General features: G+C 54.1%; 2 protein-coding genes across 2 annotated transcripts; both read left to right on the forward strand.

Moving 5' to 3' along the window:
- Positions 1 to 2,246: 2,246 nt before the first annotated feature.
- CNTD2 (cyclin N-terminal domain containing 2) lies at positions 2,247 to 7,860 on the forward strand. Its single transcript, XM_030913611.1, is given in 6 exon segments — positions 2,247 to 3,393; positions 4,965 to 5,054; positions 5,133 to 5,288; positions 6,551 to 6,709; positions 6,793 to 6,944; positions 7,602 to 7,860. Coding segments are annotated over 6 exon segments (990 nt in total). The 5' UTR covers positions 2,247 to 3,126; the 3' UTR covers positions 7,768 to 7,860.
- A 3,735-nt stretch (positions 7,861 to 11,595) lies between these two features.
- TTC9B (tetratricopeptide repeat domain 9B) lies at positions 11,596 to 13,906 on the forward strand. The gene is made up of 3 exons (XM_010380871.2): positions 11,596 to 12,034; positions 12,621 to 12,803; positions 13,695 to 13,906. The coding sequence occupies exons 1-3, from the start codon at positions 11,608 to 11,610 to the stop codon at positions 13,802 to 13,804; spliced, it is 720 nt and encodes a 239-aa protein (XP_010379173.1). The 5' UTR covers positions 11,596 to 11,607; the 3' UTR covers positions 13,805 to 13,906.
- The last annotated feature ends 329 nt before the right edge of the window (positions 13,907 to 14,235 follow it).

Below are 14,235 nucleotides of genomic sequence, written 5' to 3' on the forward strand. Positions count from 1 at the left end.
GAAGATCCCTGAGAAACATCATCCAGCCGATCGAGCTCAACATTGCTGATGAATCACCTTCACGGTGTCCCTTTAATGTGATGTAATAGAAGGGCACTTTCCCTCTGATCATCCTCCCGCAGACACACACCACCTCCCTGAGAGGAAGCAGACATCAGATCTCAGTTGAGGGATTTGTCTGTCAAGGTGGTTAATCAGAAAAGTCTGAGAAAGTGACACATCCAAGATAAACTGAAGGAGTCATGGTGACTAAATGTGTCCTGAAATAGAACGTAGGGAAAAAGGAAGGCTGAATAAAGCATGGACTTAGTAGATGAATATTGGTCTAACGGATTGCCACAAATGGGGCACACTAATATGAGATGTTCATTGGGGAAATTGGGTGTGGCTACGGTAGATGGGAACTGTCTATTCAAAACTAAAAGTTATGTAAAAGAGTTACAAAATATGCCCTTCACTAGGTTCTTCATAGCATTTTACTTAAAACGGACAAAAATGGGATCGGAATTTTACATTTACCCCTTCACCTCCTGCTCCACGTCTGTATGCCTGTTCCAAAGAACATTCTGCTACATAACTGCTCTCCAGTTGTCAAGGTCAGGAAGCTAACACTGAAACCACTATTCTTTACAGATTTTATAATGTCCGCTAGTGGTCACACTCAATGTCCTTGTATGTTAAAAATTCCTAGCTAACGACCAGGCTCACACATTGCATTCGGTTGGCAGGTGTGAAACCCACAGGGCAGTTATGTTGCAGTTATTTTCCCTCAACCAGGGTTGGTTGCCTCACGTTTTGTTGTTTTGGGTTTTTTTTTTTTTTTTTTTTTTTTTTTGAGAAGGAGTCTCGCTCTGTCACCCAGGCTGGAGTGCAGTGGCCAGATCTCAGCTCACTGCAAACTCCGCCTCCCGGGTTTACGCCATTCTCCTGCCTCAGCCTCCCGAGTAGCTGGGACTACAGGCGCCCGCCACCTCGCCCGGCTAGTTTTTTGTATTTTTTTAGTAGAGACGGGGTTTCACCGTGTTAGCCAGGATGGTCTCGATCTCCTGACCTCGTGATCCGCCCGCCTCGGCCTCCCAAAGTGCTGGGATTACAGGCTTGAGCCACCGCGCCCGGCCTTTTTTTTTTTTTTTTTTTTTTTTTTGAGATAGAGTTTCGCTCTGTCACCCAGGCTGGCGTGCCATGGTACGATCGCAGCTCTCTGCAACCTCCGCCTCCAGAGTTCAAGCGATTTTCCTACCTCGGCCTCCTGAGTAGCTGAGGTGACAGGCACCCACCACCACGCCCAGTTACTTTTTGTATGTTTAGTAGAGACAGGGTTTCACCATGTTAGCCAGGCTGGTCTCGAACTGACCTCCAGTGATCTGCCCACGTCAGCTTCCCAAAGTGCTGGGATTACAGGCTGAGCCACTGCTCCTGGCCTAAAGGTTTTTGGTAAAGCTACTTACCTCCCACCATTTGCCCACAAGGAAATTCCTTGTGGACAGAAGACAGAGTTCAAAGTCATCCCTGTGCTTCCGTGAGACAAACCCATATCTGATGGCTTCCTCTGCCCTATTGTTTGAGCAAGACTAGGCATGGATGACTGTACCTGTAAACTGTGCATTCAGTAAATGGCTAATCAAACAATGCAACCGTTTGTCTCTTGTCTATGACCTGGAAGCCCCTTCCCCTGCTTCAAGTTGTCTCGCCTTTCCGGACCAAACCAGTGCACAGCTTACACATATTGATGACGTCTCATGTCTCCATAAAAATGATAAAACCAAGCAGTGCCCCGAACACCTCCTGAGGCTATGTCACGGGCACGTCCTTAACTTTGGCAAAATAAACTTTCTAAATTGAGACCTATCTCGGATACCTTTTGGTTTACATAGTTAATTAGCATCTTGTGTAGAGACGTTTTGTAGATACCCTGATTCCTATCGGATGTTCGCCCACTAGTTTGAACATCTATTGATGTTTCTTGCATGAAACGATGCTGTGGTGGTTGCCAAACAGAATTTTCCATCCTTCTATATTTATTAGTTCGGCCAGGCATGGTGGCTCACACCTGTAATCCTAGCACTTTGGGAAGCCAAGGTGGGAGGATTGCTTGAGCCCAGGAGTTCAAAACCAGCCTAGGCAACAAAGTGATACCCCAGTCTCTACAAAAAATTTAAAAATTAGCCAAGCATGGTGGTGCACGCCTGTAGTCCCAGCTACTTGGGAGGCTGAGATGGGAGGCTCACTTGAGCCTAGGAGGTTGAGGCTGCAGTGAGTCATGTTCACACCACTGCACTCCAGCCTGCGTGACAGAGCGAGACCCTGTCTGAAAACAAAACACATTTATTAGTTCACGTTCTAAGGATTAGAAGAGCTTTTCTTTCCCACTGTCTGAGTTATATCAGAATAAACATGTATTTTAATTTTATTCAGTGGTTGGTGATCTATGACCATCATCTTGATGCTCACATTTTCTAGATTTAGCTAGTGACTTCAGCATCTATGTGACTTGCCCTGCCATTGGGACACTTTCTGCCACACATAAGTATTCCAGATCTTGTATCTTCTCTTGTATGACCCTGGGATCAGCTATTTCTCCAAGTAGACCTGGTTCCTTTTAGTGGAGAATGGGATGCGGTGGCCAGGGCCTGGATGGTACGGTGCTTCTTACTATTGGGGTGTCGCTGCTCTTAAGCCCTCCCAGTGGACTAAGCTAGGAAATACATGTTTGCATACCCAACACTTACTTCTATATATGTGTTCACACAATTTTATCTCCAATTCCATTGCGACACGGACACCACAAGGGTCATTCTAACCTCTGATCTTGTTTGTACATCCATCCTCTGACGGTGCAAACCCTGATTCTACCTTTTGAAATCCTCCTGACTTAATGGTTGAGGAAAGTGAGGCTCAGAGGGGCTGCTTCTGGGCAGCAGGATGAGGCTCTGTCTCCAGCTGCCCGACCTCAGAGGGCTTTGAGAGGACAGAGCCAGCCTGCGGGGCACTCACCTTTGTGCACCTGCCCAGGTGAGGCGGGCTCAGTGCGCACGCGCCCAGGCGCATTTAAAGCGCCCGCCGCGCCTCTCTTCCCCTAGCTGCAAGGGTCCGTGCTTGGCCTCGCCCGCAACACCCTCCTGGAGGATGCTGGTGAGAGGCAGGGACCAGGGTCCCGGCTCCCGGCTCGGGTCTCTCTTTAGGTGCTGAGCCCCCAGGCCCTCTCCTTTGCAGAGTCCCGCTGCCTCCCTCGATGCAGAGCCTTCAAGCGACCCAGTCCCCGACGGCTTCCCCTCGGGCCCCAGTGTCTCCCCAAGACGCCTGGAGAGGCCGCCAGGGCTGGAGGAGGCGCTGAGCGCGCTGGGGCTGCAGGGAGAACGCGAGTACGCCGGGGACATCTTCGCCGAAGCCATGGTGAGCCGACCTGCTGCCTGCCCTGGTGAGGCCGATGCCAGCCCCCCACCCAGCACCCACTCAACACCACCTCTGAACTCCCACCGCTCCAGCCTCTCTCCTCCCCATCACTGGCGGCCGGCATTCCTTCCCTGCAACGTCCAGGCTGTTGTTTTGTTTTCACAGAGCGCCGTTTCTACCTCTGGGAATGCCCTTTCCCGCCGTCCCCGGGCTCTTTACAGGCCCTCCTGGGGTGTTTGTGGTCCCCGTACTTATCCTCCACATTTATTCAACAAATATTTAATGGTTTAGTAGCAAATGTTTTAAGCGCTGGAGATGCTGCAATGCTGGCCTCGTTCTGGGGAGATGAGCAAACATATAGGACAGTTAGGGAAAGGCACACCAAAGCGTTGCCCTCGCCAGCCTTCAGACATCCCTAGGAGAGGGGTGCTGCGGCAGGAAGACTGAAGGGAGGAGTTTATTTAACGTCTTGCCAGCGACTCTCCTGGGCCAGGATCTCTGTGAGGACCTGAGACACACCTGTGTTCCGGGCAGAAGTCCCTGCCCTCGTGGGACTGGCAGCCTAGTGGCCAAATAGACAAAGCACACAGGGAGACATCTTCAGAGTGAAAATGCTGAGACAAAGAGATAGTGATTGGGTGGGAGGAGTATAGATAAAGTCATGGTGATGTTAGTTGAATGACGGAAAGGCCGTGCAAGGAGTTGAGGAAGGACCCTCTGTAGAAGAAACAGGAAGTGCAAAGGAGCTGGGGTAGAAATGGGCTTGGTATAGTCTAGGAGCCAAGAACAAGGTGGCTGTGGCTGATGTGTGGGTTGTCAGGGGAGAGAGGGAAGAGGTGATGTTGAAGCAGAGCCTGAAAGAAATTAGAGTTTTCTCCAAGGGTACTGGGAGCCATGGAAGGGTTTTAAGCTGGGGAGTTCCTTGGTCAGATCTTTCTTTGGGAAGACCCTTTTGGGTGCTCTGAGGCAGAGGGGTTGAGGATTGGTGGTCAAGAGTTGAAGTCTGAGGCCAGGTGCAGTGGCTCATACCGGTAATCCCAGCACTTTGGGAGGCCAAGGTGGGCAGATCACCTGAGGTCAGGAGTTCAAGAGCAGTTTGGTCAACATGGTGAAACCCCATCTCTACAAAAATACAAAAATTAACCAGGCGTGGTGCTGCATGCCTGTAATGCCAGCTACTCGGGAGGCTGAGGCGAGAGAATCGCTTGAACCCAGGAGGTGGATGTTGCAGTGAGCCGAGATTGTGCCATTGCACTCCCACCTGGGCAACAGAGTGAGACTCCATCCAAAAAAAAAAAAAGGGTGAAGTTCTGGGAACCTAGGGGGAGACACCCAGGAGACTATGTGGCTCTGGGGGCTACAGATTGGAGAGGTGGGTATGGAGGCATCTGAAACAAAGCCTAGAGTTCTAGGTGAGGACACGTAAGAGGAGCTCATTTGGAGGCCAGTTTGGGTGTGGCACAGCTGAGATGTCCAACTGACTGGAGGAGGCTGCTACACCCAGGGCTGGAGCTCAGGAGACAGGCAGAGGCACAGGTGTGGAGAGTGAGGCGTCCCTGCCCTAATCCCAGGTGTGCCGCGTGCTGCCCCAGAGAGCCCTGCCCCGCGCTGTGACCCCGGAGATGCGCGCCCTGGTGGTAGACTGGCTGGTCCAGGTGCACGTAGGTATCTGGAAGGGTGTGGGGGGCTGAGTTTGCGTCGCCGCCCGGGACCCCGTGGTCACCTGTGCCCCTCCTCAGGAGTACCTGGGTCTGGCTAGTGACACACTTTACCTGGCGGTGCACCTGCTTGATTCCTACCTGAGTGCTGGCCACGTGCGCCTACATCGCCTGCAGCTGCTGGGTGTGGCCTGCCTGTTTGTGGCGTGCAAAATGGAAGAGTGCGTGCTTCCCGAGGTACTTCCGGGGTGGGGTTTGGGAGGGTGGATGGAGTCCTTTGGGGAGTCACTGATTCAGTGCCTACTGTGTGCCAAGCACCGTGCTGTGTCTGGGATTCCCAACATGTATGAGGGAGGGGCTGTCAATGTGTCCCTTAAACAGAAGAGGGGACCGAGGTCCAGAGAGAGGAAGACACTTGCCCCACATCAAACAGTTGGAACTTCGATTCTGTCTAGAATAGTCTATCTTAAGGCTGGGGGTGGTGGCTCACGCCTGTAATCTCAGCACTTTGGGAGGTTGAGATGGGCAGATCACTTGAGGTCAGGAGTTTGAGACCAGCCTGACCAACATGGTGAAAGGCTGTCTCTACTGTAAACACAAAAATTAGCCCCGCGTGGTGGTGCGCGCCGGTAGTCCCAGCTACTCAGGAGGCTGAGGTAGGACAATTGCTTGAATCCAGGAGGCGGAGGTTGCAGTGAGGTGAGGTCGCGCCACTGCACTCCAAACAAAACAAAACAAAAAAAAAAACAAACAAAAAAATACATCACTTTGGGAAACCAAGGTGACCTCGTCTCTAATTTAGAAAAGTAAATAAAAATAATATAAACTAGGCCATCTTGAATAGTTACCGTCAACATGCATGAATTTAGTGCCTTATCAGAACTGCCTGGTGAAGCAGGGAGTAGTATCTGTTTTACGGGGGGCGGGGAGGGGTTGGGAATGAGGCAGAGAGCCTAAGTGAATGTCCTGTGTGTCACAGTGAGCAGATGGTGGGGTTTGAACTCGAACCCAGGTCTTGAACCCAGGACTCTCAAGCCCGTGCTCTCTACGACTTCCAGACACAAGTCAATGGCCCCATTTTTTTTTTTTTTTTTTTTTGAGACAGAGTCTCGCTCTGGCGCCCAGGCTGGAGTGCAGTGGTGCGATCTCAGCTCACTGCAAGCTCCGCCTCCCGGGTTTACGCCATTCTCCTGCCTCAGCCTCCCGAGTAGCTGGGACTACAGGCGCCCGCCACGGCGCCCGGCTAGTTTTTTGTATTTTTTAGTAGAGACGGGGTTTCACCGTGTTAGCCAGGATGGTCTCGATCTCCTGACCTCGTGATCCGCCCGTCTCGGCCTCCCAAAGTGCTGGGATTACAGGCTTGAGCCACCGCGCCCGGCCAATGGCCCCATTTTACACACCAGGAAACTGAGGTCCGGAACCTGGGGCCTTTCCAGGGCAGGGAGTAAAGAGCCGGGATCAAAGACTCCTTCACCTCCCCCCGCATTCCCCATCTGCAGCCCGCCTTCCTCTGCCTCCTGAGCGCCGACTCCTTCTCGCGGGCGGAGCTGCTGCGAGCCGAGCGCCGCATCCTGAGCCGCCTGGATTTCCGGCTACACCACCCGGGTCCGCTGCTGTGCCTCGGGCTGCTGGCCGCGCTGGCAGGGAGCAGCCCCCAGGTGAATCCTTGTGGATACGGGGGTGGGGGCGTGGCCGACGCGAGGTGGGGCGTGGCCTGACAGTCGCCCCGCCTCACTTACAGGTGATGCTACTTGCCACCTACTTCCTGGAGCTGTCTTTACTGGAGGCCGAGGCTGCGGGATGGGAGCCAGGTCGTCGCGCGGCTGCGGCTCTGAGCCTGGCGCACCGCTTGCTAGACGGCGCGGGCTCCAGGCTCCAGCCGGAACTTTACAGGTGTAGTCTTGGCGGAGGGCCTGTATGGGATCACAGCAGCTTCAGGGACTTCCCTTCCTGGTCATTTTTACCGTCTCAGAGAATGAGAGACCATTATTGGGGAGGAGGTGGCACCTAGACTTGATTTTTCTGTGTGTAGGAGAAAATGGAGAGGGAGGACCCCATTAGTCCAGATCTGGAGGCTCTTAACCTTGCCCCAGGGTGGAAGATCGTCTCCCAGGCCCAGAAGATGCTCCTGTTGCCTTCCAGGGCTGAGAACGAAGGGTCTCCTAGGCCTCGAGTGCTCCATCTCTGTATCTGGTGATGGATGGGGGTCCCTTTAGCTGCTAGGGCCGCTAACCATGCTACCAGGTGGCAGGGCGAACCAGTTTCCCCCAGGATAGACAGGATGGCTGCCCGTCCTCCCTCTTTGCTTCCTCGAATGTTCCGACTCCGCACTAGCCGCGCCCTGTAGGAAGAATCGGGTATCCACCTCTCCCCGGTGCTCACCTAGTCACTCCAGTTGAGGATGGGACGCGTACCGGATCTCAAGAGAGCCCCTGACCCGTCCGTGGGGACCCACATCGACGCTGCTTCTCAGCCTCGAGTCTCCAGTTCCAAGGATGGGTCATCTCCAACCCCTTGCCCTACCTTAGTTTCTCCATCTCCCTGCTGCAGCCCCGAGGAACTGGGCCCCCTCGAGCCGTGCATGGCCCGCGCTGCGCTCCGAGGTCCCGCGCCGGGCCGCGCCGCCGTCTTCCTCAAGTACGCTCGGCCCCAGCGCCAGGGCACCAGCCTCGCCGCCGCCTGCCTGCTTCGCTGCCTCCAGCCTGAGCCCCCCTGAGCGCTGAGACTCAGTCACAACAACAAAAAAAACCAAAACCCTCCCAGTGTGTGTCCGTCTCTCATCTCAATAAAAGAATGTATTTTATTTTGAGCGCTGTCTGACCTCATTGGGCGATTTCCAGTCCCTTCTAGCTTTTGATTGGTCGCTTTGCAGGCCTCGCATCCCTCTGATTGGATGTTCTTACCACTTCCTTTAATGGTTGCTGGGAGATAAAATGCAAATTCTGAGCTCCTCCACCAGGGGGCAATGGCGGGCTTCCCCAAGAGCCATTCAGCAGGATAAAACTGGGATCCCTTAAGGACTGGCAAGAAATCACGAAGGATGGGGACTGTGAAGAACTAAGAATGCCCGCCCCCGGTCAGAAGAAATGCTATCTCGATGTTACCAGCTTTTCAGATCGTATTCAAGTAAATCTGAAATTCTGCAATTCTAAATCTGCGTTTAGATGTCAACTAATTCAGTATTTCCTTTTTTTTTTTGAGACGGAGTTTCGTTCTTGTTGCCCAGGCTGCTGGAGTGCAATGGCGCGGTCTCAGCTCACTGCAAACTCCGCCTCCCGGGTTCAAATGATTCTCCTGCCTCAGCCTCCCAAATAGCTGGGATTACAGGCGCCTGCCACCACGCTCAGCTAAGTTTTCTATTTTTAGTAGAGACGAGTGTCACCATGTTGGTCAGACTGGTCTTGAACTTCTAACCTTAGGTGATCCTCCCGCCTCGGCCTCCCAAAGTGCTGGGATTACAGAAGTGAGCCACCACACCCGGCCTAATTCAATATTTCTTAATGGTAGTACAAGCCCAAGGCATCACATATACTGGGCTATGAAGATAGGGTCTCCCAGGCCTGGAAGATGCTCTGTGAATGTCATCAGTTTGTAGTAGTAAGTCCTGGATGGTGAGAGTTTGATCAATGGGGTCTGATATGCTTAACCTGGGAAGTGCCCAGGTGTCAACGGGGATAATTATGGTACCAACCTCCCGACACTGTGGTGAGGATGTGAGTTAAAATATACGTAAAGCGGCCAGGTGCGGTGGCTCAAGCCTGTAATCCCAGCACTTTTGGAGGCCGAGGCTGGCGGATCACGAGGTCAGGAATTCGAGACCGGCTTGGTCAACATAGTGAAACCCTGTCTCTACTAAAACTACAGCAAATTAGCCGGCATGGTGGCCGGCACCTGTAATCCGAGCTACTCAGGAGGCTGAGGCAAGAGAATCGCTTGAACCTGGGAGGTGGAGGTTGCCGTGAGCCGAGGTCACGTCATTGCACTCCAGCCCCAGCCCAGAGACAGTCCAAGACTCCGTCTCAAAAAAAAAAAAAAAAAAAAGGAAAGCTTTATGACAATGTCTGACACCTAGGAGGTGTTATAAAAGTGTTAACATTGCACCCCAGCAGGATGTGATTTTAGGTATGGTTGTCCTCTGCTACTGTGCCCAGGTACCTAGGCATTTACTTGGTCAGAAAACATGGTTATGAATCAACGGATCTTTTTTTTTTTTTTTTTTTTTTTTTTTGAGACAGGGTCTCACTCTTTCATCATTCAGGTTGGAATGCAGTGGTGTGATCTCAGTTCACCGAAACTTCCACCTCTTGGGTTCAAGCAATCCTCCCACCTCAGCCTTCCAAGTAGCTGGGACCACTGGCGCATGTCACCATACCTGGCTAATTTTTGTATTTTTGGTAGAGACACGGTTTTGCCATGTTGCCCAGGCTGGTCTCGAACTCCTGAGTTCAGGTGATCCACCTGCCCCAGCCTCCCAAAGTCCTGGGATTACCGGTGTGAGCCACTGCACCCAGCCAGATCTCCGTGTTTTTAATTACAAAACAGACACACCCAAGGTGGGGAAAGGTGTGTGCACTGCTCAAGAACTCAAACTCAGGAGTTTTACACTCCTAACTGAGCCTGGGTTTGGAGATACAGAGAGGAAAATGTTTGCGCCCCTGAGGTGTTCAAGGCTGGACCCCAGGGATAAGGGAGAAATTCACTCAGTAAAAGCGTTTTACAGCAAAGTACAATAAGAGATAGAGGCAGATGCTGTGGTTGAGATGAAAGGTGCTGAGTTCCGGTTTCTGTCTGTCACATGTGACCTGCCATGGGACCTCCAGCTGGAGGATGTGCTGTGAGGGTGGAGGTGGGGAGAGTGGGTCTCTCTCCCTTCTCCCTCAGGGGAGGGGGAAGGAGTAGTAATGCATAATGCCTTTCACTCACACTCATTCATTCAACAACTATATATGGATGCTGACTCAGAGCCAGGCCCTCATGATCACATGACTCAGAGTCTAATGGATGATAAGAACACCAGTTGTTAAGTGCCCATTAATGTATGAAGCCCTGTGCTAAGTGCCTTACCTGAATAAGATAATTCCATTCCTGCAACCGCTCTGAGGTTAACTTGCCTTTTATCCTCATGTCACAAGAGGAAGTCCAAGGAGGACGATAGAGGAACTTGGGCCAGGTTCCACAACTAAAGAGTCGGCTAAGGAGGACTGAAGGGCAATTGACTCATTCACCCTTGGTTTTTTTCTTGAAAGCTTCCTGCATGCTTCCTTTCCTGGGGACTTGTTCGCCTTCTCACTAGTTTTCCCCCATAGACAGGCGAGCTGGGTGAGGGCAATAAGGAGATCTCTCTTGTTTATAGAGTTATTCCCTCTTCCAGGAAGACTTTATCACCACCTCAGCCCAGGGCAGGTACCTTCTACATCCCAGTCCTGACCCCCTGCCTGTGCCTCTTCCACCTCGGCCCTGACCCCTCTTCCTGTGCTTCCCAGGCTAGCGTGCTCAGGGCTGTCACTGTCTGGTCACTGGTCTGTCTTCCCACTGAACTGGGGGCCCAGTGAGGGTAGGGTCTGAAGCTCACGCAGTCCCTGCTATGTCCCAGCATCATCCAGCACAGAGCTGGGCACAGAAAGGACATCAGTGAATAATTGTTTCATAAATTAACAGATGAATCCCAAAGGTGGTATTATTTTTAATGTATTTCTTTTCTTTTCTTTTTCCTTTCCTTTCCTTTCCTTCCCTTTTTTGAGACAGCATCTCCCTCTGTCACCCAGGCTGGAGTGAAGTGGCACAATCTCAGCTCACTGCAACCTCTGCCTCCCAGGTTCAAGCGATTCTCCTGCCTCAGTCTCCCGAGTAGCTGGGACTACAGGTGCACGCCACCACACCAGGCTAATTTTTGTGTATATATACAAAATTTTTGTATATATTGTATATTAGTAGAGACAGGGTTTTGCCATATTGGCCAGGCTGGTCTCAAACTCCTGACCTCAAGCGATCCACCCGCCTGGGCCTCCTAAAGTGCTGGGATTACAGGCATGAGCCACCACGTCTGGCCCTAAAGGTGATATTATTATCCCATGTTACTGATGAGGATACAGAGTTCCAGGTAGTTTAAGCGAGCTGTCTAAGTCATACCACTAGTGAGAAAATAAGCAGGGATTTGAATTTGGGAAGCTTGGGTCCAAATCCTGTGTTCTCATTTGATATGCCAAATGGCCAGTGGGCTGAAAGCCAGTTTTCTGTGAGGCTGATGTCTTCCTGCTCTTCCTCCTAGGCTCTTCTTTTCCTTCTAGAAATCTTCAGGAGCTTTGGGCACCAGGGAGAAGAGCAGGCAGGAGGTTGGGGAGGGTAAGGGGAATGGGAACAATTTGGGGGGCGGGCTGGAGAACTAGGACTTGGCTAATCTGAGAGTGAGCATGGGGGAAGTCTCGAGGGGTTTCCCTAGACCCATAGGGGGCAGGCGGAGTCGGCTGCCGGAGGTGAGGGGGCGGAGAAAGGGTGGGGACCAGCCCCGCGGGGGGCGATGCGGTAGCTGCAGCGGCGGCGGCAGGAGTTTCCCACAATGCAGCGCGGCGCGCTGTCCCCGGTGCTGATGCTCAGCGCTGCCCCGGAGCCCCCGCCGCGCCCGCCTCCCGCCATCTCCCCTCCGGGCCCCGGTCCGGGCTCGGGCTCCCGCCATGGCTCGGCTCGTCCGGGTCCTACCCCAGAGCCGTCGGGGAGCCTGGGCGCAGCTCTCGACAGCAGCCTGCGGGCCGCCGTGGCGTTCAAGGCAGAGGGCCAGCGCTGCTACCGAGAGAAGAAGTTCCGGGAGGCCATCGGCAAGTACCACCGAGCGCTGCTTCAGCTGAAGGCGGCGCAGGGGGCCCGCCCTGGCGGCCTGCCCGCCCCCGCCCCCGGGCCCACCAGCAGCCCCGGGCCGGCGCGTCTCAGCGAGGAGCAGCGGCGCCTGGTGGAGAGCACGGAGGTGGAGTGTTACGACTCCCTCACGGGTACGCCGTCGGAGGGTGGGGGGATGGGGCACAAGGGGAGGGGGCAGTAGGGAGAGCTTGGCGACTTGTGGCGGCAAGGGCTCTGGGACTGAAGGGTCCAGGGCTGTGGGCTTCTGGGGGAGACTTCAGAGCTTGATCAAGGAAAGGGATTAGGGGTAGGGGATGACAAGATTCTGTGGCTAGAGGGAGCTGGGATGCAGGAAATGGTCGTTGGGTCGGGTCTTCAGGCCCCCGCTTCCCCTGAGTCATTCTTTCTACCCCCTGGCCGCACGTGGACCTAAGGTGAGGAAGTCTGCTTTGAGCCAGCCGCTCGAGGTCCCGGCCCTCGCCCCGGTTAGGGCCCTTAGTGCTCTTGCCCACCGACAGCTCCGGGTGGATCGCCCAGTGGCGCCAGTCCGTGTTTTGGCGCCACCTAGCGGCGGCGCAGTTGCGTCTGTTTTGATAGGCGAGCGGATTGGCGCCCCCGGTTGCCAGAGCAATCCCTTAGGCCGGGTTCCCTGCAGCCTGGAGGCCCGGCTCCTAGAGGTCAGGTGGGTTTTGGGGGTGCCAGCAGGCTCTGAGAGTGCCGGCCCCGCCGCCCCCGCAGCTTGCCTGCTGCAGTCGGAGCTGGTAAACTACGAGCGCGTGCGCGAGTACTGTCTCAAGGTGCTGGAGAAACAGCAGGGCAACTTCAAGGCCACCTATCGCGCCGGCATTGCCTTCTACCACCTGGGCGACTACGCACGCGCACTGCGCTACCTGCAGGAGGCCCGCAGCCGGGAACCCACAGGTGAGTGGCGGGGTGGGGTAGAGGTGAGGGCTGGGCCCAGGGCGGTGAAAGGGGCTGGAGCGGCAGGAAGATCAGGGCAGAACAGCAGAGCCCTCCTCCCGCGGAGCTGCCTCTAGGGAGGGCTGTGCCACCCACCTACTCCCTACACGCCCACTCATCCGTTCATCCACCCCGCCCTTCACCCGCCATTCAATCATCCATCCACCTATCGCTCCTCTGACATCTCCCCAGTCATTTCTCATCTACTGTCATTGCCACACCTGATATCTCCTATTCACTTGCTTAGCCACTTCCCTATCTACCCATTGTCATCTCAATTACCCCCTCCTACGGCCGCCTACCGCACACACTCATTCCTCCACTCACCCATTCACACACACCTGTTCATTCACTGCCTCCACCATCCACTCATCCACTCGGGTGGGCGATGCCAGGAAATTGGTGTGTGTGTGTGTGCGTGCATGTGTGCACTTACACACATGAGTGCAGGAGGGCAGACACAACACTCGGTTTTGTATTAAGAGCCAATGAGGAAGGAAGAGAGATTACAACAGGTGCAGAGTTGTGGGAGCAGAGACGAGATTAGTTTTCCCGTTAAGTGGCTGGGAGAGAACAGACTTCTTGCAGATGTCACTGGAGGATGAGAAGTGTGACAGGAGCCTCTGAGAAGAGGCATTCCTGGCAGAGGGCGCCGCAAATACAGGCACGTAGAAGTGTGCGATGCCTCCGCTTTGCTGGCTGGGGCTGGGGCTTTGAGGAAGGGCTCTGGCTCTGCTGGCTGTGTGAGAGAGCTGCTGGTGACTTCGGAGAATGCGGTGTGAGCCAGGGTGGTGTGGAAGTCACCTGCTGCCCCAGGACACCCAGATGATGCCCTGCCCACCTCCCCTGCAGACACCAATGTGCTCCGTTACATCCAGCTGACTCAGCTGAAGATGAACCGTTGCAGCCTCCAGCGGGAAGACAGTGGGGCTGGGGCCCAGACTCGGGATGTAATTGGCTGAGGCCAACCCAGGGGGACCTCTCTACCCCTCACCCTCCCACCTCACCATGTAACTTCCCTTGACTCATGTGTTCGTTGGTAAAACACTTGTCACTGATCACAACTTCTTTGTGTGGTGTTCTTGGGGGGACCAGGGAGGGCCTCATCCTTTGGACCTTAGAAATCCAGAGAAGCCCAGGGAGGGTGTGTGGGGTTGGGGGGGGGGTGATGTTCCGCTAGGATGACCTAGCATCAGGGCCTGGGCCAGGGAAAAAAACACGTCTAGGCCAGGCGCAGTGGCTCATGCCTGTAATCCCAGCACTTTGGGAGGCTGAGATCACTTCAGGTCTGGCGTTTGGGAGCAGCCTGGTCAACATGGTGAAACCCTGTCTCTACCAAAAATACAAAAATTAGCCAGGTGTGGTGGCGGGAGACTGTAATCCCAGCTACTCA

This window comes from Rhinopithecus roxellana, chromosome 12 (genome assembly GCF_007565055.1).
Source record: "Rhinopithecus roxellana isolate Shanxi Qingling chromosome 12, ASM756505v1, whole genome shotgun sequence".
Lineage (NCBI taxonomy): Eukaryota > Metazoa > Chordata > Mammalia > Primates > Cercopithecidae > Rhinopithecus > Rhinopithecus roxellana.